The 26,196-nt window shown below is 31.1% G+C and overlaps 2 protein-coding genes across 7 annotated transcripts in view; both read left to right on the top strand.

Annotated features, from left to right (window-relative positions):
- Positions 1-24,180, top strand: part of LOC126844144 (cathepsin B-like) — a 37,068-nt gene extending 12,888 nt beyond the window's left edge. For 2 of the 6 annotated variants that reach the window (XM_050582036.1, XM_050582035.1), the window contains exons 2-6: positions 7,326-7,544; positions 7,623-7,823; positions 8,236-8,389; positions 8,475-8,588; positions 8,648-8,992. In XM_050582036.1, coding sequence (XP_050437993.1) covers positions 7,326-7,544; positions 7,623-7,823; positions 8,236-8,389; positions 8,475-8,588; positions 8,648-8,859 — 900 coding nt within the window. In that variant the 3' untranslated portion in view covers positions 8,860-8,992. Of the gene's footprint in view, positions 1-6,831; positions 7,128-7,325; positions 7,545-7,622; positions 7,824-8,235; positions 8,390-8,474; positions 8,589-8,647; positions 8,993-20,213; positions 20,476-22,599; positions 22,819-22,886; positions 23,088-23,524; positions 23,679-23,761; positions 23,873-23,929 lie in introns of those variants that run through there. The other 4 variants (XM_050582039.1, XM_050582034.1, XM_050582038.1 and 1 more) reach the window with 4 other exon arrangements.
- Positions 13,537-17,602, top strand: LOC126844148 (cathepsin B-like). The gene is made up of 6 exons (XM_050582045.1): positions 13,537-13,756; positions 15,598-15,816; positions 15,895-16,095; positions 16,544-16,697; positions 16,781-16,891; positions 16,950-17,602. The coding sequence occupies exons 1-6, from the start codon at positions 13,637-13,639 to the stop codon at positions 17,159-17,161; spliced, it is 1,017 nt and encodes a 338-aa protein (XP_050438002.1). The 5' UTR covers positions 13,537-13,636; the 3' UTR covers positions 17,162-17,602.
- Positions 24,181-26,196: the final 2,016 nt, after the last annotated feature.

Here is a 26,196-nt window from a genome sequence, read left to right as displayed (position 1 = left end):
ATGTCTATTAACATACTCAGCAGAGTACAGACCGTTTTGGTTTACAATTATTGTTGAAATATCAACAAATAGTTTATATTATATTCTTCTTAGAATGATCATTAATATTGTTTAGATAAACTTGTTTTCTTAATAAGCAAAATATTATGGCGTAATTTATACATTAGCCAATCAGTTGTTTTTAAAGTAAATCGCGTGTAAATTGACGTCAATAGTAGTATTGCATTGTATACAGTTTTTGTTCTAGAATATTCTTTTGGTCTTATATAAAAGGGAGATCAGATGACATCTTATTCATTCACTTTTTAACATAATGTTCGTGTAAGCTAACTGTGTATAACAAGTCTTTATGAAATATTACTTTATTAGTATTACTATACAATTTGTGTTAATTCTTATTTTGTCGCACAAGCATTTAATACGGTCTGGCACACCGGTTTAATATACAAATTAAAAAAAAATTTTCCTGCACCTTATTTTTTACTACTCAAATCATATCTCGAAAACAGGTCTTTTAGAGTCAAACTTTATTCTACATTATCTGATTTTCATAACATTCAAGCCGGTGTCCCTCAAGGAAGTGATATTGCTGTCTTCCTGTACATCATCTACACAGCTGACATACCACATACCGCAAACACACTCATTGGAACCTACGCTGACGACACTGCAATACTAGCTGCCGATCCAGATCCGCTTATCTGTAGTCAATTTCTGCAAACTCACCTCAACATACTATCTAAGTGGTGTGAAACTTGGAAAATAAAAATTAATGAACAGAAATCTACCTACATCACTTTCACACTTCGTCAAAATGACTGTCCCGGCATAACTTTCAACAACACCATTATTCCACATGCAAGGGAAGCGAAATACTTGGGCTTGTTATTCGACAGGGGGCTCACATGGGGTCCCCATCTTAAAAGTAAACGGAAACAGCTAAACACTCGCCTTCATCTAATTAGACCTCTCATTCAATCCAACCAGAACATTTCCTACCGTTTACTTCTATACAAAGCCCTCCTCCTACCAATATGGTCATACGGCATTGCGCTCTGGGGTGCTGCAAAAACCTCTAACATGAGGACAATTCAGGCGTTCCAGTCTATTTGTCTCCGTATCGTAACCAAAGCCCCATGGTACGTCACCAACAACTCCCTTCACGAAGACCTCAAAATAGCTACAGTCAAAAAGACTGCATCTATTTACTACCAAAGACTACATTACAAAATGCAGTGCCATCCAAACCGACTTGTCACTCAGCTACATTCAAAAACTCTTCCGGGCAATCCAAACCGTCGTCTCAAACGAAACTGGTCAAGAGACTTACTTAATGTAAATTAACCTAATTTAAAATTTCTTGTAAAGGTGGCTCTAATGTGAGCCTCCTCCTCACTGCCCTGTCATTGTCTCTTTTTGTTTCTCATCGCATAATCACTTATTGTACATATATCTGTATAGATTGTAAATTTTCTAATAAACGTCCTTAAAAGCTAAGAAGTTATTATTTTGTAAAAACCACGATAGTTTTTTTCCCTCTGGACCGAGTTACTCGGGTAGCTCCTGTACAGCTTAGAAATTGTATGCGATTGGTACTTTGGTGTGTCAAAAGTTAAAAACATCAAATCCTTCACCTTCAAAAACCGAAAAAGGCAATTGATCGGGTGTACTACGAAGACCACTCGTTTATTTTTTATGAGGTATAAGTTGAATATGAATTCTCATATTTTGTATTTTCGCCGTTAATTAAATTTGATGTTTTAACTAGTTCAAAATGAAAATTTTGTATATTATTTTACTATTTTTGCTCACGTCAAGGTCAATTCAGTGTAAGTATTTTGTTATTTGTTTTTTAAAAAAATATATTTTTTACTTGGTATTTATATAATATTATTATATATATTTTTTTTCAAATACAGAAGGCGATATGGACAACGGAATTATCGAAGTCGGTGAATGGACTGAAATTGTTAAAAGAGCAAAAGGGTGGCCTTATTCGTAGAGCATAATGTTACAGACGGAAATTGGAGCGCGGTTGAGCAATGCGCGCAGATAAAAATAACACTTCACTCCACGCTCCCTCAATACTATAGATACAATACAAAATATGAAATATAATATAATGTCTTAAGATAATATGTTAAGTACAAAATATATTGTACGAAACAAAATCAACAATAGCCGAATCAGATATGACCGAGAGCGCGGTTGGACGTCAACGCACAGTGGTCTGAGAATGAAATTTAGGTGGCAAAAATAGGCAAAAATTTTTCTAGGATCTCATTAATATATGATTAATAGTGTAAATATAAAATTTCAACTTAATAACATTTTTTGAACTGGAGTTATAGCCAAGTGAACTAAACACATATTGTTTTTTCTGTTATTTTGAAAATAAAAATGCCGATAATTAATTAATTTTTTTTGACTATTAAAATATGTAAAATAAAAAAAAATAAAATGCTTGATTGTTTAGTAACATATAAAGATTATAAAATAAAAATAGTTTTTTTTTTTTTTAAATTTAAGTCCTTAACCGGTTATGAATCATAAAAAAAATCGAACGTTTTTTTTTTCTTCAAAGACTTCAGTTAAAATTCACTCAATTTTACCCTAAACTCAATATATGCATTTTATAGAGAAAGTTCTCAGCTATAAGAATATATAATTTTATATTGCGTCCCGTTGCATTTCCAACGCACAAAAATCATATTGTCATAAAAAAAATGGTGTTTTTTTAAAATTTTAAAATTTGTATAGAAAATTAATTATCTGTATACAATTAAATACAACTAAATAAATATACAATAACAAAATATGTAAAATTGTTATCTACAAGTACTAGACGTGATGAATTGTTTGAGGGGGTAATCAGTAAATATAAAGTTATATTGGGAAATCTGAAGAAGCACAAGAGGCCAGGAATAAGGGCTATACAAATATTCGAGAACACCATACACAGAAAGTCTGTAGAAAACACACCAATAAAGATCACTTTAATATACTACTAATTTCATCTGATCCATATATATCATCGCTGAGAAATTTGCCAAGAAAAAAAACCGAAGAATTTTCTGATGACGTTCTTGCATTAAATATAATAATTAACAACGACGAATATGTTACACTGAAGGATTAATTTTCTGATATAAATATAAGCATTTAAACCAAAACTAATATTTCATAAAATGTCTGATTAAATAAAATACTTGATTTCCCAATATAACTTTATATTTACTGATTACCCCCTCAAACAATTCATCACGTCTAGTACTTAACAATTTTACATATCTGGAATTTTTTATCGGAAAATTATTTTGATAAAAGTTCTTGTTGGAGTTTTATGTTAAAAAATTTTACTGGAAAAGTTCTTGTGAAACAGTTAAACTGGAACTCTTTGAAAAAGTTCAATAACTGTTTCGTATCCTGGTTTATACACTTAAATTTCATTAAATACAGTTTATACCGGCGTACCGAACGGACGTTGTTTGTGTCGCTACGCGTTATCTGTCATCGGTGGGTATTGTAGTTCAAAGCCTTTCACTTTTAGTTAATATTATTTATTTGTACGTAAAACGCGAAGTAGTTATTTATACGCGTGAAAAGTATACTGTATGCTCTAATATTCCCGTGTTTTTGTTGTAGTCCGTCGATATGAATAAATCTCCTACTTCAAAGGCTCTCGTTAGTAACTAAAACAGATTACTCACTTGTTGATATCATGAATACACTTAAAATTATGCGTAATGATATTCAATCTATTAATACCAAATTATTGACTCTAGAAAATACTTCAACGGCTATCTTAACCAGGGTAGATTCTCTCTCGTCAGAAATAGCTTCGTTAAAAAAAGAGAATGAGGAGTTAAAAAAATGTATTTATAATTTAAAGAAAAACCAATTATTGATACCAATCCTTTACCATACGTTGTTAATGACATCTCTGGTTTAGATTTAGTTAAAGAAATTCAAGAAAGAGAAAATAAGTCTCGTAATGTATTATTATTTAATATTAAGGAATCATATGAAGATGAGGCAAGTTTGCTGCTGATCTTATTGAGACGTTACATATTGACGTTTCTATTTCATCAGTTGTTCGACTTGGCAAAAGGTCGAATAAACCAAGACCTGTAGAATCATATTTAATTCTCCTGAATCGATCTTTGCGGTATTAAAGTCTAAAAAAATTACTGTTAAACATTCCACGTTGGAACAACGGATCTCACTTTCCATCAAAGGTCCTGTTTATCAGTCTTAAAAAAAGAACGTGATAGAAGGAACGGGTCGGATGATGGAACTTGGTTCATTAAATACTCTCGTAGTACACCTAAACTCGTTCAAAAAAACTAATTCATGGCTCAAGTATGTCCTGTAGTCATTCGTCATGTAATACCCATAATTTGTCATATGTAAATAATAATTCTAGTTTAATTAAAATCTGTAATACTCTGTCTGGCTATTATCAAAATGTACGTGGTTTAAAATCCAAATTATCCAATGTGCATCACAATTTTGTTTCCTTAAATCATTTTGATTATTTTATTTTAACTGAGACTTGACTAACAAATTATATCAATAGTAATGAATTAGGTATGTCTAACTTCACAATATTTCGTAATGATCGTAATAATTTAAATAGAGTCCATTCCAAAGGAAGGGGCGTTCTTATAGCTATCCATAATCGCTTTTCCCCTAACGCTCTTACTTTATCCAACCCCTCACTTGAAAGTCTAGCTGTATCGTTCAAAACTGTTAATTTTAAAAATATTCTTTTATCTATTTATATTCCTCCGAATAGCCCAATTGATATCTTTAAATGCCACTGTAAAGAAATTGAGAATTTGAGGTTAACATTTCCCGACTATACTTTTATTATAGTTGGCGGTTTTAATTTACCTGATATTAAATGGTCGAATACTAATCATGCTATATTGTCCGGTCTCTCCTCTAATAAGTCTAAAGTTTTAGCAGAGACTATTGCCTTGAACAATTTTTTCAACACAATTTCATAATTAATTACTAAAATAATATATTGGATTTAGTAGTCTCGGATAATAGTAATTTAGAAGCAACAAAGTGCTCTTTTCCTTTAGTTTCTATTGACATAGCTCATCCTCCGCTTCAAGTTAATGGTTCAATTATTGTTTCTAATCTAAAATCAACTACTACGTCCTCAGAATTTAATTTTCGACGGGCTAATTATGAGGCTATGAATTTCCATTTAAATTCTATCGATTGGGATTCTCTTCTATAAGGTACGTTGGATTTCTCAGTTATTGTCTCAAATTTTTATTCAGTTATCCATGATACCATTAATATTTTTATTCCAAAAATTTCCAAACATAAAACTCATTACCCTCATTGGTATAGTAGAGAACTTAAATCTTTGTTATTTAATAAAAAAACGTATACATAAAGAGTTTAAGATTATAAAAGATTATAATATTTATAATGAATTTTCCCGTCTGCGTGCCTTACGTAAAAAATAATCTAAAACAAGTTATTTACGGTAGATACATAAAATCCAGTCTGATCTCACTGTTACATTAAAAGTTTAGAAGTTGATAATGATATACCCGACACTATGGTGTTAAATAATAAATATTCGACTGGTGGGATTTAACCAATGAGAACAAGAGTTTGTCTGCAATCTCAGTTTTGCCGTTTTTCTGATATTCGCCATATAGGCTATCACTATTCTTGGTTTATTCTGTAAGGGTATAGACGGCACTTGATTTATACTCTACTGGTTTACACTGTACTTGGTATAAACTGTACTAGGTTATACTATATTATATAGATTCGCATCGAAGCTTTCGAAAGTGATTAACTGTGCTTGGTTAGAACTGTACTGTTTTAAATACACTTGGTGTGTACTATACTGACATAGACTGTACATGGTTTTTTTTTTTAAATTGTACTTATTTGCCTTATTAACATTAAGGCTTTTATAGTTTTTGTTAAATAATTTTTAAGTTATTAAAGGTTAAAATATAAAACGGCAGGCGGAGTGCTGTAGAGTAAGCACGGTATTTTTATCTACACGCATTACTCTACCGCACTTCACCACCAATCCTACACATTAAACTTATAGCGCAAATAAGTAAAATGATTTAAAAAAAAAAATCTTAAAAATATTCACCAGAACCAAAGTTGCTTAATTATTTGTCAAATCTTTGTGGGACATCCTTTATTACGTAATTAACTACCACGCTCACAAGGTAGAGATCTACAGCTTTTATATCCAATCTACAACTTTTATAACAACACTACAGATTTTATTGTAACACATTTATCCATAGACTAATTCCTAAAAATGTAATACTTTTTTAAGATATGGTAGTATAAAGTTAAAACTTCATTCTTTATAAATAACCAGTTTTTATCTGGAACAAAATGTTAAATAGAGCGGAGACGTTAAAGTATTTGAGATCAATTGTGTAAGTAAAATGAAGAGTAGAATATACGTTAAAAATCAAAATGTTTTTATTAAATTTCTTAAAAAGCTATTAATTCTTTTTTAAATTTTTGTTAGCACTTTGTTTTGCAAATTGCAATAATGAAAGGAATAAAGACAATATATCTTCCCTTTTGTCCTCTTCTCAAAATGCTAGCCAAACTGAAAATTCGTCATTTTTTTTACTTTGAGTCATTGTGAAGTTTCGCGTACCTACATATTACGTTGCTTAAATGCTTGTAATTTTGCTTAATCTATGTTGATATGTTTTTGAAGGATCTTATATTACGTTAAAATATAACCATATTTTAATAATCATCTATTAAATTAAGTACTCCTACAATCTATTCGAGTAGGTAGCTATTTATCTTTGTAACAAGATGTCTCTACTTACACACTTAAACTTAAATATTCGATGTTATAAAAATCAAAAAAAGTATCGGAGTGAGTTCAATGTAAGTTTGACCGCCTACCTACATCAAATGTTATAGTTTTAAGGAGTTATATTTTGTAGTGATACATTTTAATATTATTATACCTACTTGCCACGATGGCTAGACTTTTAATGTTATCGTCTGTGATTTTACTAAGTGCTTACCTAACGGAACAGGTGCATTTTCTTCAACCAGAGTACATCAATAAACTAAATGAAGAAATTTCGACATGGAAGGTAACTAACATACAAATAGTAATAAATAAAAATCCCAATAGTATCGGCCAATATTAAATACAAATTGGTAAATTAAACAATTATATTAAATAAATGTAAGTTATCGGCAGTATGGTTAACAATAAACTGTGCTAAAATAAAATGTTAAACAATTAGCTACAAATTTTCAGTAGTGTACTTATTCAGAAACGTTTTTAGGCAGGAGAAAATTTTCCTCCCGATACTCCTATCGAATATTTAAAAGGGTTATTGGGATCTCGCAGTGTAAAAGCTGCAGCCAAAGGTCCATTCAAGACCCAAGATTCCAACTACAATTCCTTACAGTACATTCCCGAAACTTTCGACGCCAGAAAACAATGGAAGCGTTGTAAAACCATCGGCGTGATTCGCGACCAAGGAAATTGTGGTTCATGTTGGGTAAATACTTGTCGTGAGGACACGCACATGCCTAATAGGTACCTACAATACCTACATCTAAATCTTTATTTATAACAGGCTTTTGGAACTACTGGTGCGTTTTCCGATCGGCTATGCATTGCCACAGACGGTGAATTCAACGAACTGTTGTCAGCCGAAGAACTGACGTTCTGCTGTCATTCGTGTGGCGATGGGTGTGGAGGGGGAGATCCCATTGCGGCGTGGGACTACTTCAGTACGAACGGTATCGTCACCGGCGGTGGCTATGACAGCAAACAGGTAAATAATTATCTAATGAAGTTATATAAAAGCAGTCAAAAGTCGTTTATGACATCAGGAAAGTAGGAAACAAAGGTATCTTACCTGATATTTTCTAAGATTTACAAAAAACAAATTAATAAATGATACAACTTCCGAGCCTTGTGTATAAGGAAACGAACTGAACATTTTTTATAAAATGATTTGATTGAAATTTTATTTGGAAATATTTTGATTAAATTTTATTTCGAAGTTCCATTTAATTAAAAACGTTTATTTTTTTAATTGTTTTTGTCAATTAAAAATGGGCACACAAGAAAGAAGGGTGAGACACTTAAAGTTAATATTGTTTTGTGACTCAAACCCCACTTTAAGATATGAAAGCTAATTGCATTACAAGTTATTGCTGACTAAAATTTGTATTTTCTTGAAGGGATGTCAGCCGTACTTTGTCCCACCTTGTCTACACGGTGTTTCGGCAGAACAAGAAGGTGCTTGTCGGAGTCAACCGATGGAGAAGAACCACAGGTGCACTAAAAAGTGTTACGGAAACACAACAATCGATTACAAAGAAGACCACAGATACAGTAATATATTGTTTATTGTTAACAACATTAATACATCTTCGTTGTAAGTCAACGGATTTTTTCTTTGTTTAATTTTATTATATAGCCAGCGACCTCGGGTACTATCTTGATCAAGACAGCATTCAAGAAGATGTTTTAATTTACGGTCCGGTAGAAGCGTCTTTTGAAGTCTACGACGATTTCGTCAATTACAAATCGGGTAAATGTAGATAAAAAACTTAACTTATGCGCACTTAATTATTATAAAAAAATTATTAGGTGTCTATATAAAATCGGAAAATGCTACGTACTTGGGTGGTCATGCCGTGAAATTGATTGGATGGGGCGTGGAGAAAGAAACTCCATACTGGCTGATGGTGAACTCGTGGAATGAAAACTGGGGAGATCGGGGAACGTTCAAGATCCGAAGAGGAACAAACGAATGTCAAATCGACTCCTGGATGACAGCCGGTGTTCCCGTTACCGACTAAAAAATGACCGATGTGCATATAATATTATTTATATTGTATGATAAATAAATTAATGAATACATAATCATATGTAAAATGATTTCGATAATAAAAGACAACATTTAAATTAAATAGTAAATACAATTGAAATGAATTAAGGCCTAGTAATTTACCAAAAAATTGATAAATAACTTAATGAATACATACTATGTAAAATGGTTTCAATGATGACAACATTTAAATCAAACAGACAATTGTGGTTAAAAAGTAACTGTGAGTCTAGAGTTTAAACGTCCTATTGCTTAAGTGCAACAGCTTAGCATCAAGTTGATACTTACTCTAAGTCTATAGTGAAATGTAAAAGAAGGACGTAAGAAGAAATATTTTACGACCTAAATAACTGTATTATTTTCTAAAATATGTCTTGAAAAATGTTTTGGGTTAAACAGCTTAATCTCTGAAATGCCTAAGTAGGTCCAGTATACGCAATTTCGCATCAAAGTTTTATTAAATGTAATTTATTTATTACGCCGATTACCTTTTGAAATCAAGAAAAATACTAACACATTTTTAACTTTAAATTACGGCACGTGAATCGCGGTAATTTAAAAAAAAGTCGAGTAGCTCTGAATTTGTGTGGGATACTTCTTAGATATAGTATTCAATTTAAATTAAAGTAATTTATAGTTTTACTAATATATGATTTTGAGGAAACCCCATCCACAATAAAAATACTTATAAACGTATAAGCGTATTTCGCGAATAAGTTGACATTTTCATCGTAAACCGCAGTCTATAAGAATATTTTTATTGTGGATAGGGTTTCCTTATAATTAGATATAGTATTATCGATGCACAATGACAACCTTGAAAAATATCATACACCCGTATCCTCAAAAGGAGCAAACATTTTTCTTTATTTCATTTTTTGACCGTAGTTTTAGGACATAAGATCTACATATTATACTGAATTAAATCTAAAGTGGTTTTAATTGTAATAATTTAGTTCTTTGATTTTAGCTTTGATGCGATAGCTGAGAAGGTATTGTATTTACATTGATGGGTTTTTATTATTATTTTTTTTTTATATTTTTGTGTCTGTACTCTATACCCACGATATCTTCTAAGTCACTGAACAAATTTTATCATATCTGTAAGGTATTTTAATAGACAACAATTTTAAAAGTTCATCCCTTCCCCTTTAAAATCGAGAAAAACACCCGAAAAATTTCCATTTTTTTTAACTTAAAGTTACGGCGCTCTATATATTTTTTCAAAATAGTGCAATTAGTTCCAAATTTGTATAGAATATTCTTATGACATAGTACTATCGACAAAAGTTGACAACCTTAACAATTATCGTACACCCTATCTCCTATAATGGATTTTTTCTTTCTTTTGTTTTTTCATGCAAATTTTTAGGGGTTTATGTATGAAAATTAGAGCAAGATCTAGAATGGGGCTATAACATATACAAGTTCCTCAAAAATCTGTTGTCAAATAATTTTTTTTATTAAGGAAAAATAAAAAAAATAGGGGAAAATTACACTTTGACCGCAGTCAGTTTACAGGTTGCTATGTGTGGTTTATACATACTACCCACAGATTCGCATCGAAGCGCTTATTCAAAAGTGATTTTATCAATTTCAGTTATAATAAATTCTGTAGACCTGTGACCTCTCCATCCCCACTACGCCCATACCCCACTGTGCTAGTTTTTTTTCTTCACTTTCTTTAGATTGTTTACTTTACTTTTAATACTATTCGTCCAATTAAAAAAAAATCAAGATGATGATTTTTAAAATTAGGTTTTTCTAAAAATGTTAACAGGCCCCAATTACAATTTTCGAATGAATAATACGAAGATATTAGTGTTTTCATGTGTAGACAAGGTAAGACGGGCAAGATACAATACATCCTGTACAAACTCTGTAATTATTTTAAAAAATCTAAAATTAATAACTTCTTAACTTTGCATCTTAACTTAAATTACCTGTTGTTGCGAAGAGACAGTATTATTCGAAACTCATTTTAGTAACAAATAATTTTTAATATCAACTACCTATTTTGATTTAAACTGTTTTAATCTACTTTAATACTTGATAATTAGTCTTTACTGACATTTACTAATTAAAAATATTAAATATTTTATTATTCACAAAAATCAATAGATTACAATTGTTTTTTAAAGACATAATAGATTATTAGGATAAAAACAATGTATTCCATCTGGATACACTCTAAGTTTATGAAATTTCCAAATGCTAATTCGCGGTAATGATGATTTTTGACATTTTCATGTCTTAGCTCTGGCACATAACCGAAAATATTATAACGAAAATATTGTAACGAAAAATGCGTTACCAAAAAATAAAAGGGGATGAAGATGAGGGGGGTGGGAATGGGAATGGGGTTGGGGGTGGAAATTAGCTGTGGTGCATAACCGAAAAAAGCGTAACGAAAAGTTACGCCCTCAAGAGTCCCGCCCTCACCGACACATATTGTAATAAATAATATCTATAAAAAATAAAGAACAACCGTGATAACGAACATCAGCTTTGTTATTAAAATCACGATACGGCGAGGCACCCGCCATCCGTATCATGTATAATGTAAATCATTGGCGCCTAAATATTTTATTATTGGTTTTTAAATTGAAATGGCCGAATACGTTCAGGTCAATTAATGCCGAAAAAGGTTGCCGCCTATTTTCTTTTGTTTCATTTTTCCCTTATTTTGCAATGTAACGTACATAGAGCGAACGGGTGTAAAGTATTTTGTGAGCCTGCCTCGTCCGGAGAGGAAAACAGGGTTTAACATTTGTTGGTAATTAATTGTATACTTTTTGAATAAACGGCGTCGGAGCCTATTTTTAAGGCTACAGAAAAAGCGCCAGCCCATAACGACATAAGTTAATAAAATCATAAAAAGGTTGTTAATTTATTTTTATGGTAGATACTCTGCCACGCTTTTTATCAACTTTGATTAGATTAGATTTGGTCATTTTTTCCTTGGTAGTGATACAATTAAAAAAATTATTATCTGTTATTTGTTTTATATATTTCAGTTATCTAATAGTTGAACTATAGTTTTTGAAGGGTTTCGTAGAAAACCTTCTAGAAGTATTTCGATTACTCATCGGGTACCTATCAAAGTTCATACCTAATCTTTCAAACACTTTTTGGTTTTCTAATTATTAATCGTATAAATCTATACCTATAAAAAGATACTTCAAAGTACAGTCACGGCAGCGGAACAGTCGTGACATGACCCTGAAGATGGACTCTGCAAAGGGTCCGAAACGTCGGTTAAAAACCATTGATACTTCAAATTACCAAAAGTATTGGGCTTAATTTTTGGTGTCCCTTTAGTTCTTGTAGGGTTTGGTTCCAATTTTCGAAGGAGGTTTCACGCATCTCTGCTCGATCGTTTGAAGTCTAACCTGTTGATAGTTTCAGCCCATCTATCCTTGCGTGATTTAGACAATGATAACAAGAGTTTGTCTGCAATCTCAGATTTGCCGTTTTTCTGATACTCACTAAAAAGGCAATTACTGTACTTGGTTTTTACTGAATTGGTATGTATACTCTACTGGTTTAAACTGTACTAGATTACAGACTCGCATCGAAGCCATCGAAAATGATTGAATCACTTTCAAAATCACTTACTAACTGAACCATAATACTAATTTATAATTAAATTGGTTTATGCTGTACTAGTCCGGACTACACTGACTGAAACTGTGCTTGGTCTAAACTGTGTTTATTCGTGTGAAGTGTTCAATATTTTAAATAAAAATTCAAGTATTTATTCCTAATGTAAGAATAATTATAATGTTGTCAGATTTAAGTATTTAGTTTATTAACAGATACATTATTTGAGTGGTAGATATCGTGATAAACATAGTTCTAGGAATTTGTGCATATAAAACGCATTTAAAGGAAAATATAATTTTGTTATTAAAGGAATAATCTAATAATAATATTATATTATAAATTTTAATTTAAAATGGTTACGGTTGTGCTGGTTAACACTGTGCTTGGTTTGAACTATACTAGTTTAAACTATACTTGGTTTGTATTATACTGATGTAGACTGTAATTGTAATTCACTTTAAAGTTAAATACCTCCCCCCTTGAACCACTATAGTAATTTATAATTGAGATTGGTTTATGCTGTACTTGTTCGGACTGCACTGGCTTAAACTGTGCTTGGTTTAAACATAAATGGTTATGAAAAAACTTAATTTACAATACTTTACAGTTTTAAACTATACTAGTTTGTAATTTACTGGTTACATTTGTGCTGGTTAACACTTTGCTGGGTTTGAACTATACTGGTTAAAATATACTTAGTTTGTACTATACTAATGTAGAATATACTTGTTTTTTTTTTAATAGTTTATACTTATTTGCCTTATAAACATTAAGGCTTTTATAGTTTTTGAAAATTCATCTTTAAGCTATTACAAGTTAAAATATAAAACGGAAGGTGAAGTGCTGTAGAGTAAGCGTGGTAAAAAAATTAAAGTAACCAATCTTATATTACCTACGTTAAAATATAACCAAATTTTAATAATAATCTATCAAATTAAGTACTGCTACAACCAACTCGAGTAGGTAACTTTTTATCTTTGTAACAAGATGACTGTACTTACACACCTACATTTACATATTTGATGTTATATAAATCAAAAAAAGTATCAGAGTTGAGTTTAATGTACGTTTGACCGCCTACCTACACCGAATATTATATTTGTTATTGATACATTTTACTATTAGTATACCTACTTGCAACGATGGCTAGACTTTTGATGTTATCGTCTGTGATTTTGCTTAGTGCTTACCTAACGGAACAGGTACATTTTCTTCAACCAGAGTACATCAATAAACTAAATGAAGAAATATCGACATGGAAGGTAACTAACCCTTAGCTCAGTTTTCACTTAAAATTATTGATATTTTTAGTTTTCCGTTGGAAAACATTTTTGTTAATGTTAAATTACTATATTAGACAATATTTTAATTTTTAATCTTTTGTATTTTCTAGAGATTTATTAACTTTTGAAACTATTGAAACAATAATTCCCTCCCAATATCGTCTGGGAGAGTTTTCCTGTTTTTATTACAAACTATATTGTATATTTTTGTGATGAACTGATTGAGTTTAACAAAGAAAGTTCCACTTAACATAAAATCATGAAAATCATTACAGGACAAATTATTTTTCAGAATTATAATTGCTTTGATAGTAGGTACAAGAAAGCGATTTTTTTTGTCCATCCATAAAACATTAGTGATAGAAAATACTTTTTCAATTGCTGCATTGGTTCCTGGCATTGCTAGAGAATATTCTACAATCTTCCCCCAAAATTGTACTACAATTATTATCCCCGGTAAATACAACAATACTTTTGTGAGATAATTCATGGTTTGTTGAAATTGTATTATATAAGACGACAATATATCCGAAGTTTCTTCTTTCAAATTTGTAAATTCTAGCACTTTTATTTGAACTCCCGTTTTAGGATCGAAATATCGAATAAGAATGAAAATTTTTAAATTCTTATGATTTGAAGTGTCAATCATAATTGTTGCAAAATTAACAGCCTTTAGTTCGTCTGTTATTTGAACCATTGCGAAATGCGGAATTTTTCTGTATGTATATACAGAAAAATTGATTCACGCTTGGTACGCGAACAAGAAAACCTATTTTCAAGGAACTTTTTTATTAAAGTAGTATTAGAATCCATTGACCCAAAAAAATTATTATGTACTATAGTGTGAAATGCAAACATTTCCTTATATGCTGCAATTTTTAAATCCTCGCTAGTTGCGCCAGATGGTCCTTGTTTATTGAAATACGATGTTACCTTGTCACTTTTTGAAGCACTAGATAAGGCCGACAATTGTTATTTCGTTTCTATACGCTGTTTTATACCTGAACGACCTTCGTGCTCGATTAAAAATATTGCCTTGCCAACCGTACAAAACATTTTGTCTATTTCATCACATTTTCTAAGGTAAATTAAATTCATACTGCAAAGGTACAGTAAACATGTATCTCCTCTTTGGCATTTTTAAAAATAATAATATAAATAATAACGGAAATTTAAAAAATAAGTAGCCGGTACGCAGTGGCTATAATGAACTAGATTGCTGTACTGTCCACACCACACACGTTATTCATGATATTTGTCGTTCAAATTTGTATTAACCCGTTTTAAATAACCCGTATTAGATAATCGCCGAATTCAATACATTATGGATATATATTATATACTCATAGTTTATCGGCATCGGTACTCAACGCTCGTTCCACGAAAACTGTTATCTATTTTTTATAACTTTAATATTAAATTTTAAGTATAAAACTGGATTTATATTTATTTCATAATTTTATTGTTTTCTTTTACAAAAAAAATTATAACAAATAATATTGCTATAATGTGTAATCACAAATTAATAAATTAAAAAAATAATAATGATAATAATATGGGAATAACGGGATTAAAACGGGACCATCTTTTAAAAACGGAATAAAAAGCGTCCCGTTTAAGGTTTATAAGGACAAAGGGGCCAAAAAAAATGATGACGAAATATTTTTTTGATGATCAAAAAAAAGACAAATCTGTTTAAAACAGAACGTATAGTAAATAAATGTATGTTTTCACATGTTGACAACAATCTATGTTAAAACAAATGTTAAATAATTAGCTACATTTTTTTCAGTAGTGTACTTAAAACGAAACGTTTTTAGGCAGGAGAAAATTTTCCTCCCGATACTCCTATTGAATATTTAAAAGGGTTATTGGGATCTCACGGTGTAGAAGCTGCAGCCAAAGGTCCATTCAAGACCCAAGATTCCAGCTACAACTCTTTCGAGCATATTCCCGAACATTTTGACGCCAGAAAAAAATGGAAGCGTTGTAAAACCATCGGCGTGATTCGCGACCAAGGAAATTGTGGTTCATGTTGGGTAAGTATTTGTCATGAGGGTACGCACATCCCTAATAGGTACCTACAATACCTCCATCTAAATCTTTATTTTTAACAGGCCTTTAGCACAACTAGTGCGTTTTCCGATCGGCTGTGTATTGCCACAGACGGTGAATTCAACGAACTCTTGTCAGCTGAAGAACTGACGTTCTGCTGTTATAGGTGTGGTTCTGGGTGTCGAGGGGGATTACCCATTATGGCGTGGGACTATTTCAGAAAGAACGGTATCGTCACCGGTGGTGGCTATGGCAGCAAACAGGTAAACTATTGGCTAATTAATAAGTTATCCACTACCAAACCTAGACTAAGAATTCTATTTTTAATTTTAATATTTAATATGTTAAACATTTTTTAGGGTACCCAAAATTAATAATCGAATATGTTAGCATGAAATATACATATATTTTATCAGTTAAAAATTAAGCGTACTACGGTACTAGAGGTCACACTGGAGCAGACATAGGGAGTTTTAGTATGAAATAAAAATAACGATAAATTATAAATACATTTAGTTTTATTTCGAAGTTCCTTTTAACTAAAAACGTTTACTTTTTTAATTGTTTTTGTCAATTAAATTAGACACACGAGAAAGTATAAGGGTGAGACACTAAAAGTTAATTTTATTTTGTGTCTTTAAACTCTCATTAAGATTTGAAAGCTAATTATATTACAAGTTTTTGTTGACTAAAATGTGCATTTTTTTGAAGGGATGTCTGCCATACTTTGTCCCACCTTGTCTTCACGGGGTTTCGGCAGAACAAGAAGGTGCTTGTCGGAGCCAACCGATGGAGAAGAACCACAGGTGCACTAAAAAGTGTTACGGAAACACCACAATCGATTACAAAGAAGACCACAGATACAGTAATATATTATTTATTGTTAACAACAGTAAAACATTTTCGTTGTAATTCGACGGGTTTTTTCTTTGTTAAATATAAATATAGCCAGGAACGCGTACTACCTTAAACCAGACAACATTCAAGAAGACGTTTTGGCTTACGGTCCGGTAGAAGCGACTTTTGAAGTATACGACGATTTCATCAATTACAAATCGGGTAAATGTAGATAAAAAAGTTAACTCATGCGCACTTATTTATTTAAAAAAATGTTTAGGTGTCTATGAAAAATCGGAAAATGCTTCGTACTTGGGAGGTCATGCCGTAAAATTGATCGGATGGGGTGTGGAGAATGAAACTCCATACTGGCTGTTGGTGAACTCGTGGAATAAAAACTGGGGAGATCAGGGAACGTTCAAGATCCGAAGAGGCACAAACGAATGTAGAATCGAGAACTCGATGACAGCCGGTGTGCCCATTACTGACTAAAAGATTAACCCATTTGCATATAATATTACTTATATTGTATGATAAATAACTTAATGTGTACATAATATGTAAAATGGTTAATAATTAAAGACAACATTTAAATCAATCAAACAATTGAAAATTAAGGCTCAGTAAATTACCAAGTGAAAAAATTGAGTACTTGCTAAAAACGTTTTGCAGCATACATACATTCTGACACAATATTCAATGGTTAATTTATTTAGTTTTTTTAATAGTATTTTTTTGCAGTACCAAATGCTGCATTTCTTAGAGTGCATCGATGTCTCGATTTTTGATTACATCATAATTATGATTATTATTCTAGGACTATGATTTATGTGTTGTTTAGGCAGTTAATTATGTTTATTTTATGATATGAGCCAAGGCAATATCTTAAGTGTCGTTCCATGTGAATTTACCTAATGTGTGTGCGACTATTGTTAAAAATAAAAGTTATTCAAAATCACCTTGTGTTCCCTAATTAAACCCTCGATAGTGGTTTCAACATGAAACCCGCCCAGTTAAATTTATAATTAAACGTGCTTTAATTATATATAAAAATAAAATTTCAGCCGATTCTGAGGCCACGAAAGAGCATTTTTATGTTAGTTGAATTACCGAATATATTTCGGCTCTATCCCGTACTCCAAATCTCTTACCCCTATCTTATAACTTCTATTTCTTACCCCTTACCCCCTGTTTGTTTATGGTAACGCCTTTTTGGTAACACTTTTTTGGGTTATGTGCCAGAGCTAAGACATTAAAATGTCAAAAATATTATTTTTATTTTGACCAAAGAAAATTTTTTTCATATTTCTCTTTCGTTTATAAAACACCTAATACAAAACCAAATAATTTAGATACCCTCTCAAAAGATTAATATTCTCACTTGCCTTCTAGTATTTCATTTTTATTAGAACATATCTCTGAAGGACTAAATGGTTTATTTAAATTTCATAGTAAAGGACCAGGTAGGGTAGTTGCAGCTCTGCTTTTTCAATTTCGTGAGGCCTTAAATACTCCACTACTACTCTTATTTAATTAATCACTTTAGCAAGAGATTTTCCCAGCAGTTTGGAAAATAAGCAGTGTCACAACAATTTTTAAGTCAGTTGACCCCACTGATAATAAACCACCGTCCAATTTCCGGGTTACCTCTTATCGGTAAGCTTGTTGAACTCCTGGTTCGCAAGACAATTTATATCAATACTATCTAAGGATCAACACGGTTTTATATCTGTCTGATCTACCATTACTAATATGGTTGACTTCTCCATTTATGTTTTAGATGCATTTGAACTCCATCAACAAGTTGATGTTATATATACAGATCTTTTGAAAGCATTCGACACAGTAGAACACGTTAATCCTTATTTTGGATAAGCTGGGTGTGGGAAATCCATTATTATCATCAATTCAATTATATCTCGGTGGTAGATTTTAATTTGTTGATTTACTTCGGAGAACGTAAAAGTAACATTATGTGAACTTCAAGGTGGACACTTGTCACTATTGTTATTTAACATTTTTAATAATACTATAACGAAGATTATTTGGCCTTGTAAAATACTTTTATTTGCAGACGATGCAAAAATATTTCATAAAATAAAAACTCCGGATGACTGTATGATTGTATCGCAAAATTGTATATATGAACTGGTTGATTGGTGTAAAATGGATGCACTCAATTTAAGCATTAATAAATGCAAGGTAATGACATTTTTCAGAACACATAATAAAATCAATTTTGAAAAAACTTAATTCTTCATAAATAACCTGTTTTTATCAGGAATAAAATGTTAATTAGAGTGGAGACGTTGATGTATTTAAAATCAGTTGTGTAAGTAAACTAAGTAAGAAAGTTGTGTACATAGTTGTGTATAAAAGATAAGTGAAAAATGAAATATTTTTATAAACTTTTTTATAGGTGTTCATATTTTTAAAAAATTTTCTAGCACATTTTTTGCAAATATCCGAAAATTCTGTCATAATAATATAAACATACATTAAAATTGACCGACAAATGCAATTTTTCAACATCAGTCGTTTGCGAAAATTCTGTCGTCTTAGAACACATAATCGTCTCGATAACTTTTATCCATTTGAAAAGTCACAGACCTCAGTTGACACAATATAAAATTAATTTCTGAAGAAATCACTGAACTTTATTAAGTAAAATACATTTTTTGAGTCGACCTAAAATTATAAGTAACTATTATTGTTCATTCATCGTCTAGGCGATTTTTATTTTCCCGTTGTTAGCCTCTCATTGGCCGTGTACGACAAACAGAATATATTGTTATTATTAAAATGTGTACATATGACCACAACACATATGTGACAGAACAACATTTTTTCAGGTTTATATAATACTTACTTGTAAGTTAGTGGATCATGTAATAAAACTTTGATGATGGAGAAATTAGTTTAACACCAGTAATTATTGATCTTCTTTTCTTCTTTGATCTTTAATTTTTTTAAGATAATATAGTAGTTTAAAGTTAAAACTTGATTCTTTATGAATAACCTGTTTTTATCAGAAATAAAATTTGAAATAGAGCGGAGACGTTGAATTATTTGAGACCAATTGTGGAAGAAAACTGAAGAGTAAACTATACGTAAAAAAAAAGTGTTATTATTAAATTTCTTAACAAGTTATTCATTTTATTTAAAAATGTTGTTAGTACTTTATTTTGCAAATTGCAATGGTAAAAAGAATAATAACAAAGTATCTTCTCCTCCTTCCCTTTTCCCTATATACTAGTCAAGAACTGAAAATTCGTTCGAGTTAAAACTAAGTAATATATTTTATTTAAAGATAAAAGGTCAAATAATTGTACTTTGAGTTATTGTGACGTTTCGCGTACATACATATTACGTTGCTTAGGCTTGTAATTTTGTTTAATATATGTTGATATGTTCCTGAAGACTCTTATATATTAAAATATAACCAAATTTTAATAATAATTCATCAAATTAAGTACTGCTACAAACTACTTGAGTAGGTAGCTTTTTATCTTTGTAACAAGATGACTCTACTTACACACCTACATTTAAATATTTGATGTTATATAAATCAAAAAATGTATCAGTGTTGAGCTCAATGTATGTTTGACCGCCTACCTACACCGAATATTATAGTTTTTATTGATACAATTTACTATTAGTCTTTGTTTTTTATTACTACTTGAACGATGGCTAGACTTTTAATGTTATCGTCTGTGATTTTGCTTAGTGCTTACTTAACGGAACAGGTGCATTTTCTTCAACCAGAGTACATCAATAAACTAAATGAAGAAATATCGACATGGGAGGTAACTAACATACGAATAGTAATAATTAAAAATCGTCTAATGATTAACATTTAAAATATATGTACTTGGTGATTCCTTTAAAGCCTCACGCCCAGTTTTCCCTTTAAATAATATATATTTTTTAGTTTTCTTATTGAAAACATTTTTGTTAATGCCAAATTACATAATTATACAATATTTAAAAAAATATTTTTATTTTTTTAGTAATTTTCTAGACATCTATCAACTTTTGAAACTATTGAAACAATAATTCCCTTTCATTATCGACAGGGAGAACTCTCCATTTTTTCTATTTCATTTGCCTTATATAGTAAAAAAAGTTTATATAACTTTGCTTATTTAAATAATTATTTATTTAATTAAAATAATGTAGGTCCCATATTGTTGAATTAGCGTTATTATACAGGTCAACATCAAATAATTATTATACAATTTTAGTTTTTAATTTATTTTCTTATGGTTATATTATAGGGTGACCATTTTTATCAAAAACGGGACAAATAATGTTTGGTTAACACTTTACTCTAAAAAAAAAAGATCTACACATTTTTAAAAATATTTTTAACTTAACAGTTACAAATTACAGTTAAAATAATTTCTTACTAGATAAATAGTTTAATAAAACACTTGTTTGCTCTATTGGGTTGCTGTCGATTGCTTATCATGTCCTTTATTATAACCTATTGTGTCTTTGTGATAAACTGATTGCGTTGGCCGTTGAGTAGTTTTGGTTGTGTTAACAAAAAATAAAACTTTAATTGGAACTCCCGTTTTAGGATCGAATTATCGAATAAGAATGGGGACAATTTATTAACTCTTATATTTTAAAGTGTCAATTATAATTGTCGCAAAATTAACAGCCTTTAGTTCGTCTGTTATTTGATCGATTGCGAAAGGGGCCAATACATTCAGAATAATTGATTCATACTTGGTACGACGCGCACAAGAAAACTTTTTTTCATGTATCTTTTTTATTAAAGTAGTAGTACAATCCATTGACCCAAAAGAATGATTATGTACTATAGTGTGAAATGCAAACATTCCATCTTCTGCTGCAATTTTTAATTCCTTGCTAGTCAAGCCAGATGGTCGTTGTTAAATTAAATATATTGTTACCTTGTCACTTTTTGAAGCAATAGATAAGGCCGACAAGTGTTTTTTTTTTTCATATGCTGTTTTATATCTGAACGAACTCCGTCCTCGATTGAAAATATTGCCTTGCACACCGTACAAAACACTTTGCCTATTTCTTCACATTTTCTAAGGAAAGTAAATTCAGACTGTAAAGATACAGTGACCGAAAAAAAAAATATAACAACTAACAAAAATTATGAAAGAAGGAGCCGATACGCAGTGGAAGATCGCTGCACTGTTCACAACGTACACGTGACTCGCCATATTTTTAGTTCAAATTTGTATAATCGCCGAATTCGTAGCTTGTTTAATCGGTTGTCAGTTTTCGGGAAAAAAAATACGGGTGTTAAACAAAACAATATATTATATATCTATGAAATACTTATAGTTCGTCGTCATCGGCACTCGACGCTTGTTCCACGAAAACTGTTATCTGTTATTTATAACTTAAATTTCAAATTTTAAGTATAAAACTAGTTTTATATTTATTTCATATTTTTATTGTTTTCTTTTACAAAAAAAAATTATAATAAAATAATATTGCTATAATGTGTAATCACAAATTAATAAATTAAAAAAGAATAATATGAAAATAACGGGATTAAAACGGGACCATCTTTTAAAAACGAGATGAAAAGCGTCCCGTTCAAAGTTTGACGGGACATGATTATCAAAAATGGGACAATCCCTTTTTAAACAGGACGTATGGACTCACACTAGGTTATATTCTACTACATACTACTATTCGTAAAAATCCTTTAAAATGTTATAAGTGAGTAGGTAATAAGTAATTATTAATTAGTCTCTTGGTCATCTATCGCCTTACACTTCTAACTACACGGGGTCGGCCAATATTAAATACTAATTGATATAGTTAAACAATAATAATAAAAAAAATAAATGTATGGTTAACATCAAACTGTGTTAACACAAATGTTAAAAAATTAGCTATAATTTTTCAGTAATGTACCTATTACGAAACGTTTTTAGGCAGGAGAAAATTTTCCTCCCGATACTCCTATCGAATATTTAAAAGGGTTATTGGGATCTCACGGTGTAGAAGCTGCAGCCAAAGGTCCATTCAAGACCCATGATTCCAACTACTTTGACTTATACCACATTCCCAAAAATTTCGACGCCAGAAAAAGATGGAAGCGTTGTAAAACCATCGGCGTGATTCGTGACCAAGGAAATTGTGGTTCATGTTGGGTACATATTTGTCATGAGGACACGCACATGTACCTACAATACCTACATCTAAACTTTATTTTTAACAGGCTTTTGGCACTAGTGGTGCGTTTTCCGATCGGCTGTGCATTGCAACAGACGGTGATTTCAACGAACTATTGTCGGCCGAAGATCTGGCGTTCTGCTGTAATTTGTGTGGCTTTGGGTGTCAAGGGGGATATCCCATTTTCGCGTGGGAGCACTTCAGTACAAACGGCATTGTCACTGGTGGAGGCTATGACAGCAAACAGGTAAATTAGTATCTAATAAAGATTTATTTAAAAGCTTAGACTAGTGGCTAATTAATAAGATGTCTACTACCTAACTTAGACTAAAGACTTAGTATTTTTAATTTTAATATTTAATATGCTAAACATTATTAGAGTGACACAAATTAATAATCGAACAGCATATTAAGATGGAATATAGATATATTTTATCAGTTAAAAATTAAGCGTACTATCGCACTAGACGTAATACTGGAGCAGACATGAAGAGTTTTAATTTGAAATAAATTGCATCTAAGTATTGTAAAATATGCAAAATACCATTGCCCAAACGTTCCATTTAATTAAAAACGTTTATTTGTTCAATTGTTTGTGTCAATTAAAATTAGGAACACTCTTTGAAATTCGAAAACTAATTGTATTACAAGTTTTTGCTGACTAAAATTTGGATATTTTTGAAGGGATGTCTGCCATACTTTGTCCCACCTTGTCTTCACGATGTTCCGGCAGAACAAGAAGATTCTTGTCGGAGTCAACCGATGGAGAGCTACCACAGGTGCACTAAAAAGTGTTACGGAAACACAACAATCGATTACAAAGAAGACCACAGATACAGTATTAAATTATTTATTGTTAACAACAGTAAAAAATTTTCGTTGTAATTCGGCGGGTTTTTTCCTTGTTAAATAAAAATATAGCCATCAACGCGTACTTCCTTAGACCAGACAGCATTCAAGAAGAAGTTTTGGTTTACGGTCCGGTAGAAGCGTCTTTTAAAGTCTACGACGATTTTATCAATTACAAATCGGGTAAATGTAGATAAAAAACTTAAATCATGCACACTAATTTATCATAAAAATGATTAGGTGTCTATGTAAAATCGGCAAATGCTACGTACTTGGGAGGTCATTCCGTGAAATTGATCGGATGGGGCGTGGAGAATGAAACTCCATACTGGCTGTTGGTGAACTCGTGGAATGAAAACTGGGGAGATCAGGGAACATTCAAGATCCGAAGAGGCAAAAACGAATGTGGAATCGAATACTCGATGACAGCCGGTGTGCCCGTTACTGACTAAAAAATTACTGATGTGCATATTATAATACTATCTATATTGTATTATAAATAACTTAATAATATATAATATGTAAAATGATTTCAATATTAAATGGTAACATTGAAATCAAACAGACAACTGAAATTAATTACAGCCCAGTGAATTACCAAGGAAAAAAATTGAGTACTCGCTAAAAACGTTTTGCAGCATACGTTCTGACACAATATTCAATGATTAATTTATTCAGTTTTTCTAACAGTATTTTTTCACAGTAACAAATGCAAAATTTCTCCGGGCGCATTGATCTGTCAATTTTTGATTACACCAAAATTATGTTTATTATTCTATGTCTATGATTTTTTTCAGCCTTAAATGTTGCCGCGCTCTGACTTAAGTGTGTTTAAGAACCACGTACCGACAGCATGTCTATTAACATACTCAGCAGAATACAGACTGGTTTGGTTTTCAATTATAATTACAAATATTTTTTTATTATTGCATACCAGACGGTATGTCTTCTAACATAACTGACCAAGTACTACCTGCTTTGTTTAGATTTTGTTTTTAGCTTCGATAGACAATATGGAGCTAAGAAGTTATCATTTTGTAAAAAACACGATAATTTTTTCCCTCTGGACTGAGTTACTCGAGTAGCTCCTGTACAGCTCAGAAATTGTATGCGATTGGTACTTTGGTGTGTCAAAAGTTAAAAACATCAAATCCTTCACCTTCAAAAACCGAAAAGGCAATTGATCGGGTGTACTACGAAGACCACTCGTTTATTTTTTATGAGGTATAAGTTGAATATGAATTCTCATATTTTGTATTTTCGCCGTTAATTAAATTTGATGTTTTAACTAGTTCAACATGAAAATTTTGTATTGCATTTTACTATTTTTGCTCAAGTCAAGGTCAATTCAGTGTAAGTATTTTTTTTTTTTTTTTAAATTTTCAAGTCGGACTTTCAGAGCAAAATGATATGGACAACGGAATTATCGAATTCGGTGTGAATGGACTGAAATTGTTGGAAGAGCAAAAGGGGTGCTCAGCGTGGCTTCACTCGTAGACCACAATGTTATGGACGAGAGTTATGTTATGACAATGATATGGATCGCGGATGAGCAATGCGCGCAAATAAAAATAACATTTCACACCACGCTCCCTCATTACTATAGATACAATACAAAATATGAAATATAATATAATGTCTTAAGATAATATATTAATACATATTAATACAATATAAGTACAAAATATATTGTACGAAACAAAACCAACAATAGCCGAATCAGATGTGACCGAGAGCGCGGTTGAACGTCGGCGTCGATGAACAGACCCGCGGTAAAATACAGATACAGGTTTTCCGATAACAGGTTCTCTTATGGAACTTTTTATCGGAAAATTATTTTGATAAAAGTTCTTGTTGGAGTTTGATGATAAAAAATTTACCTCGAAAAGTTCTTGTGAAACAGTTAAACTGGAACTCTTTGAAAAAGTTCAATAACTGTTTCGTACTCAGTATAATACACTTGAATTTCTTTAAAGATGATAGAAGAATATCAAAATTGAATGTTGCGATCCTGGAATGTTTTCGTTGTTGCTTGTTTGAATTTCTCTTGTTTAATTTTAAAAAATGTTAACAGAAGTTACAAATTAAAGCAGCTGACGAATACAACGTTCAATTTCGTTATTCTAATATATTTTAAAGTAATTTAAGTGTATTTAACAAAATTTTTATTTCTGGAGTTTTTTTTTACAATCAATGTTATTTTGAATTTAATTAAAATTATTACTTTACTTTTTTTTAAAAACAACGAAAAATTACATCTTCCTAAAGTTATAACTCCGGTTTGATTATGAGTGTTTTCCGCAGTTCTATAAGAATCAAACTTCGACAATGTAATGGTGAAAATATTCACCTAAGATTTTAGTGATCATTGTAGTTTTTATTTAAACAAAATTGGTCGAATGGTCTAGATAAAGTTGGATAATAACCGATCGAAAAAATATTTAATAGGTCAAACACTTCAGACACAAATAGTTATATTATATAAAAAAAAAGGATTTTAGATAGTC

The sequence above is a fragment of the Adelges cooleyi genome, unplaced genomic scaffold (genome assembly GCF_023614345.1).
Source record: "Adelges cooleyi isolate 19-005CV unplaced genomic scaffold, UGA_ACOO_1.1 ACOO_flye_CR_arks_rails_tigmint_CR_PRNA_651, whole genome shotgun sequence".
NCBI lineage: Eukaryota > Metazoa > Arthropoda > Insecta > Hemiptera > Adelgidae > Adelges > Adelges cooleyi.
This window is presented reverse-complemented; position numbering and strand designations above follow the sequence as displayed.

What these genes read in the sequence shown, in the direction of transcription:
- LOC126844148 (XM_050582045.1), top strand. Translation starts at nt 13,637, where the DNA reads ATGGCTAGACTTTTGATGTTATCGTCTGTGATTTTGCTTAGTGCTTAC. An exon ending in GAAATTGTGGTTCATGTTGG is followed by an intron (nt 15,817 to 15,894) that starts GTAAGTATTTGT and finishes TATTTTTAACAG; the next exon opens with GCCTTTAGCACAACTAGTGC. An exon ending in GTGGCTATGGCAGCAAACAG is followed by an intron (nt 16,096 to 16,543) that starts GTAAACTATTGG and finishes ATTTTTTTGAAG; the next exon opens with GGATGTCTGCCATACTTTGT.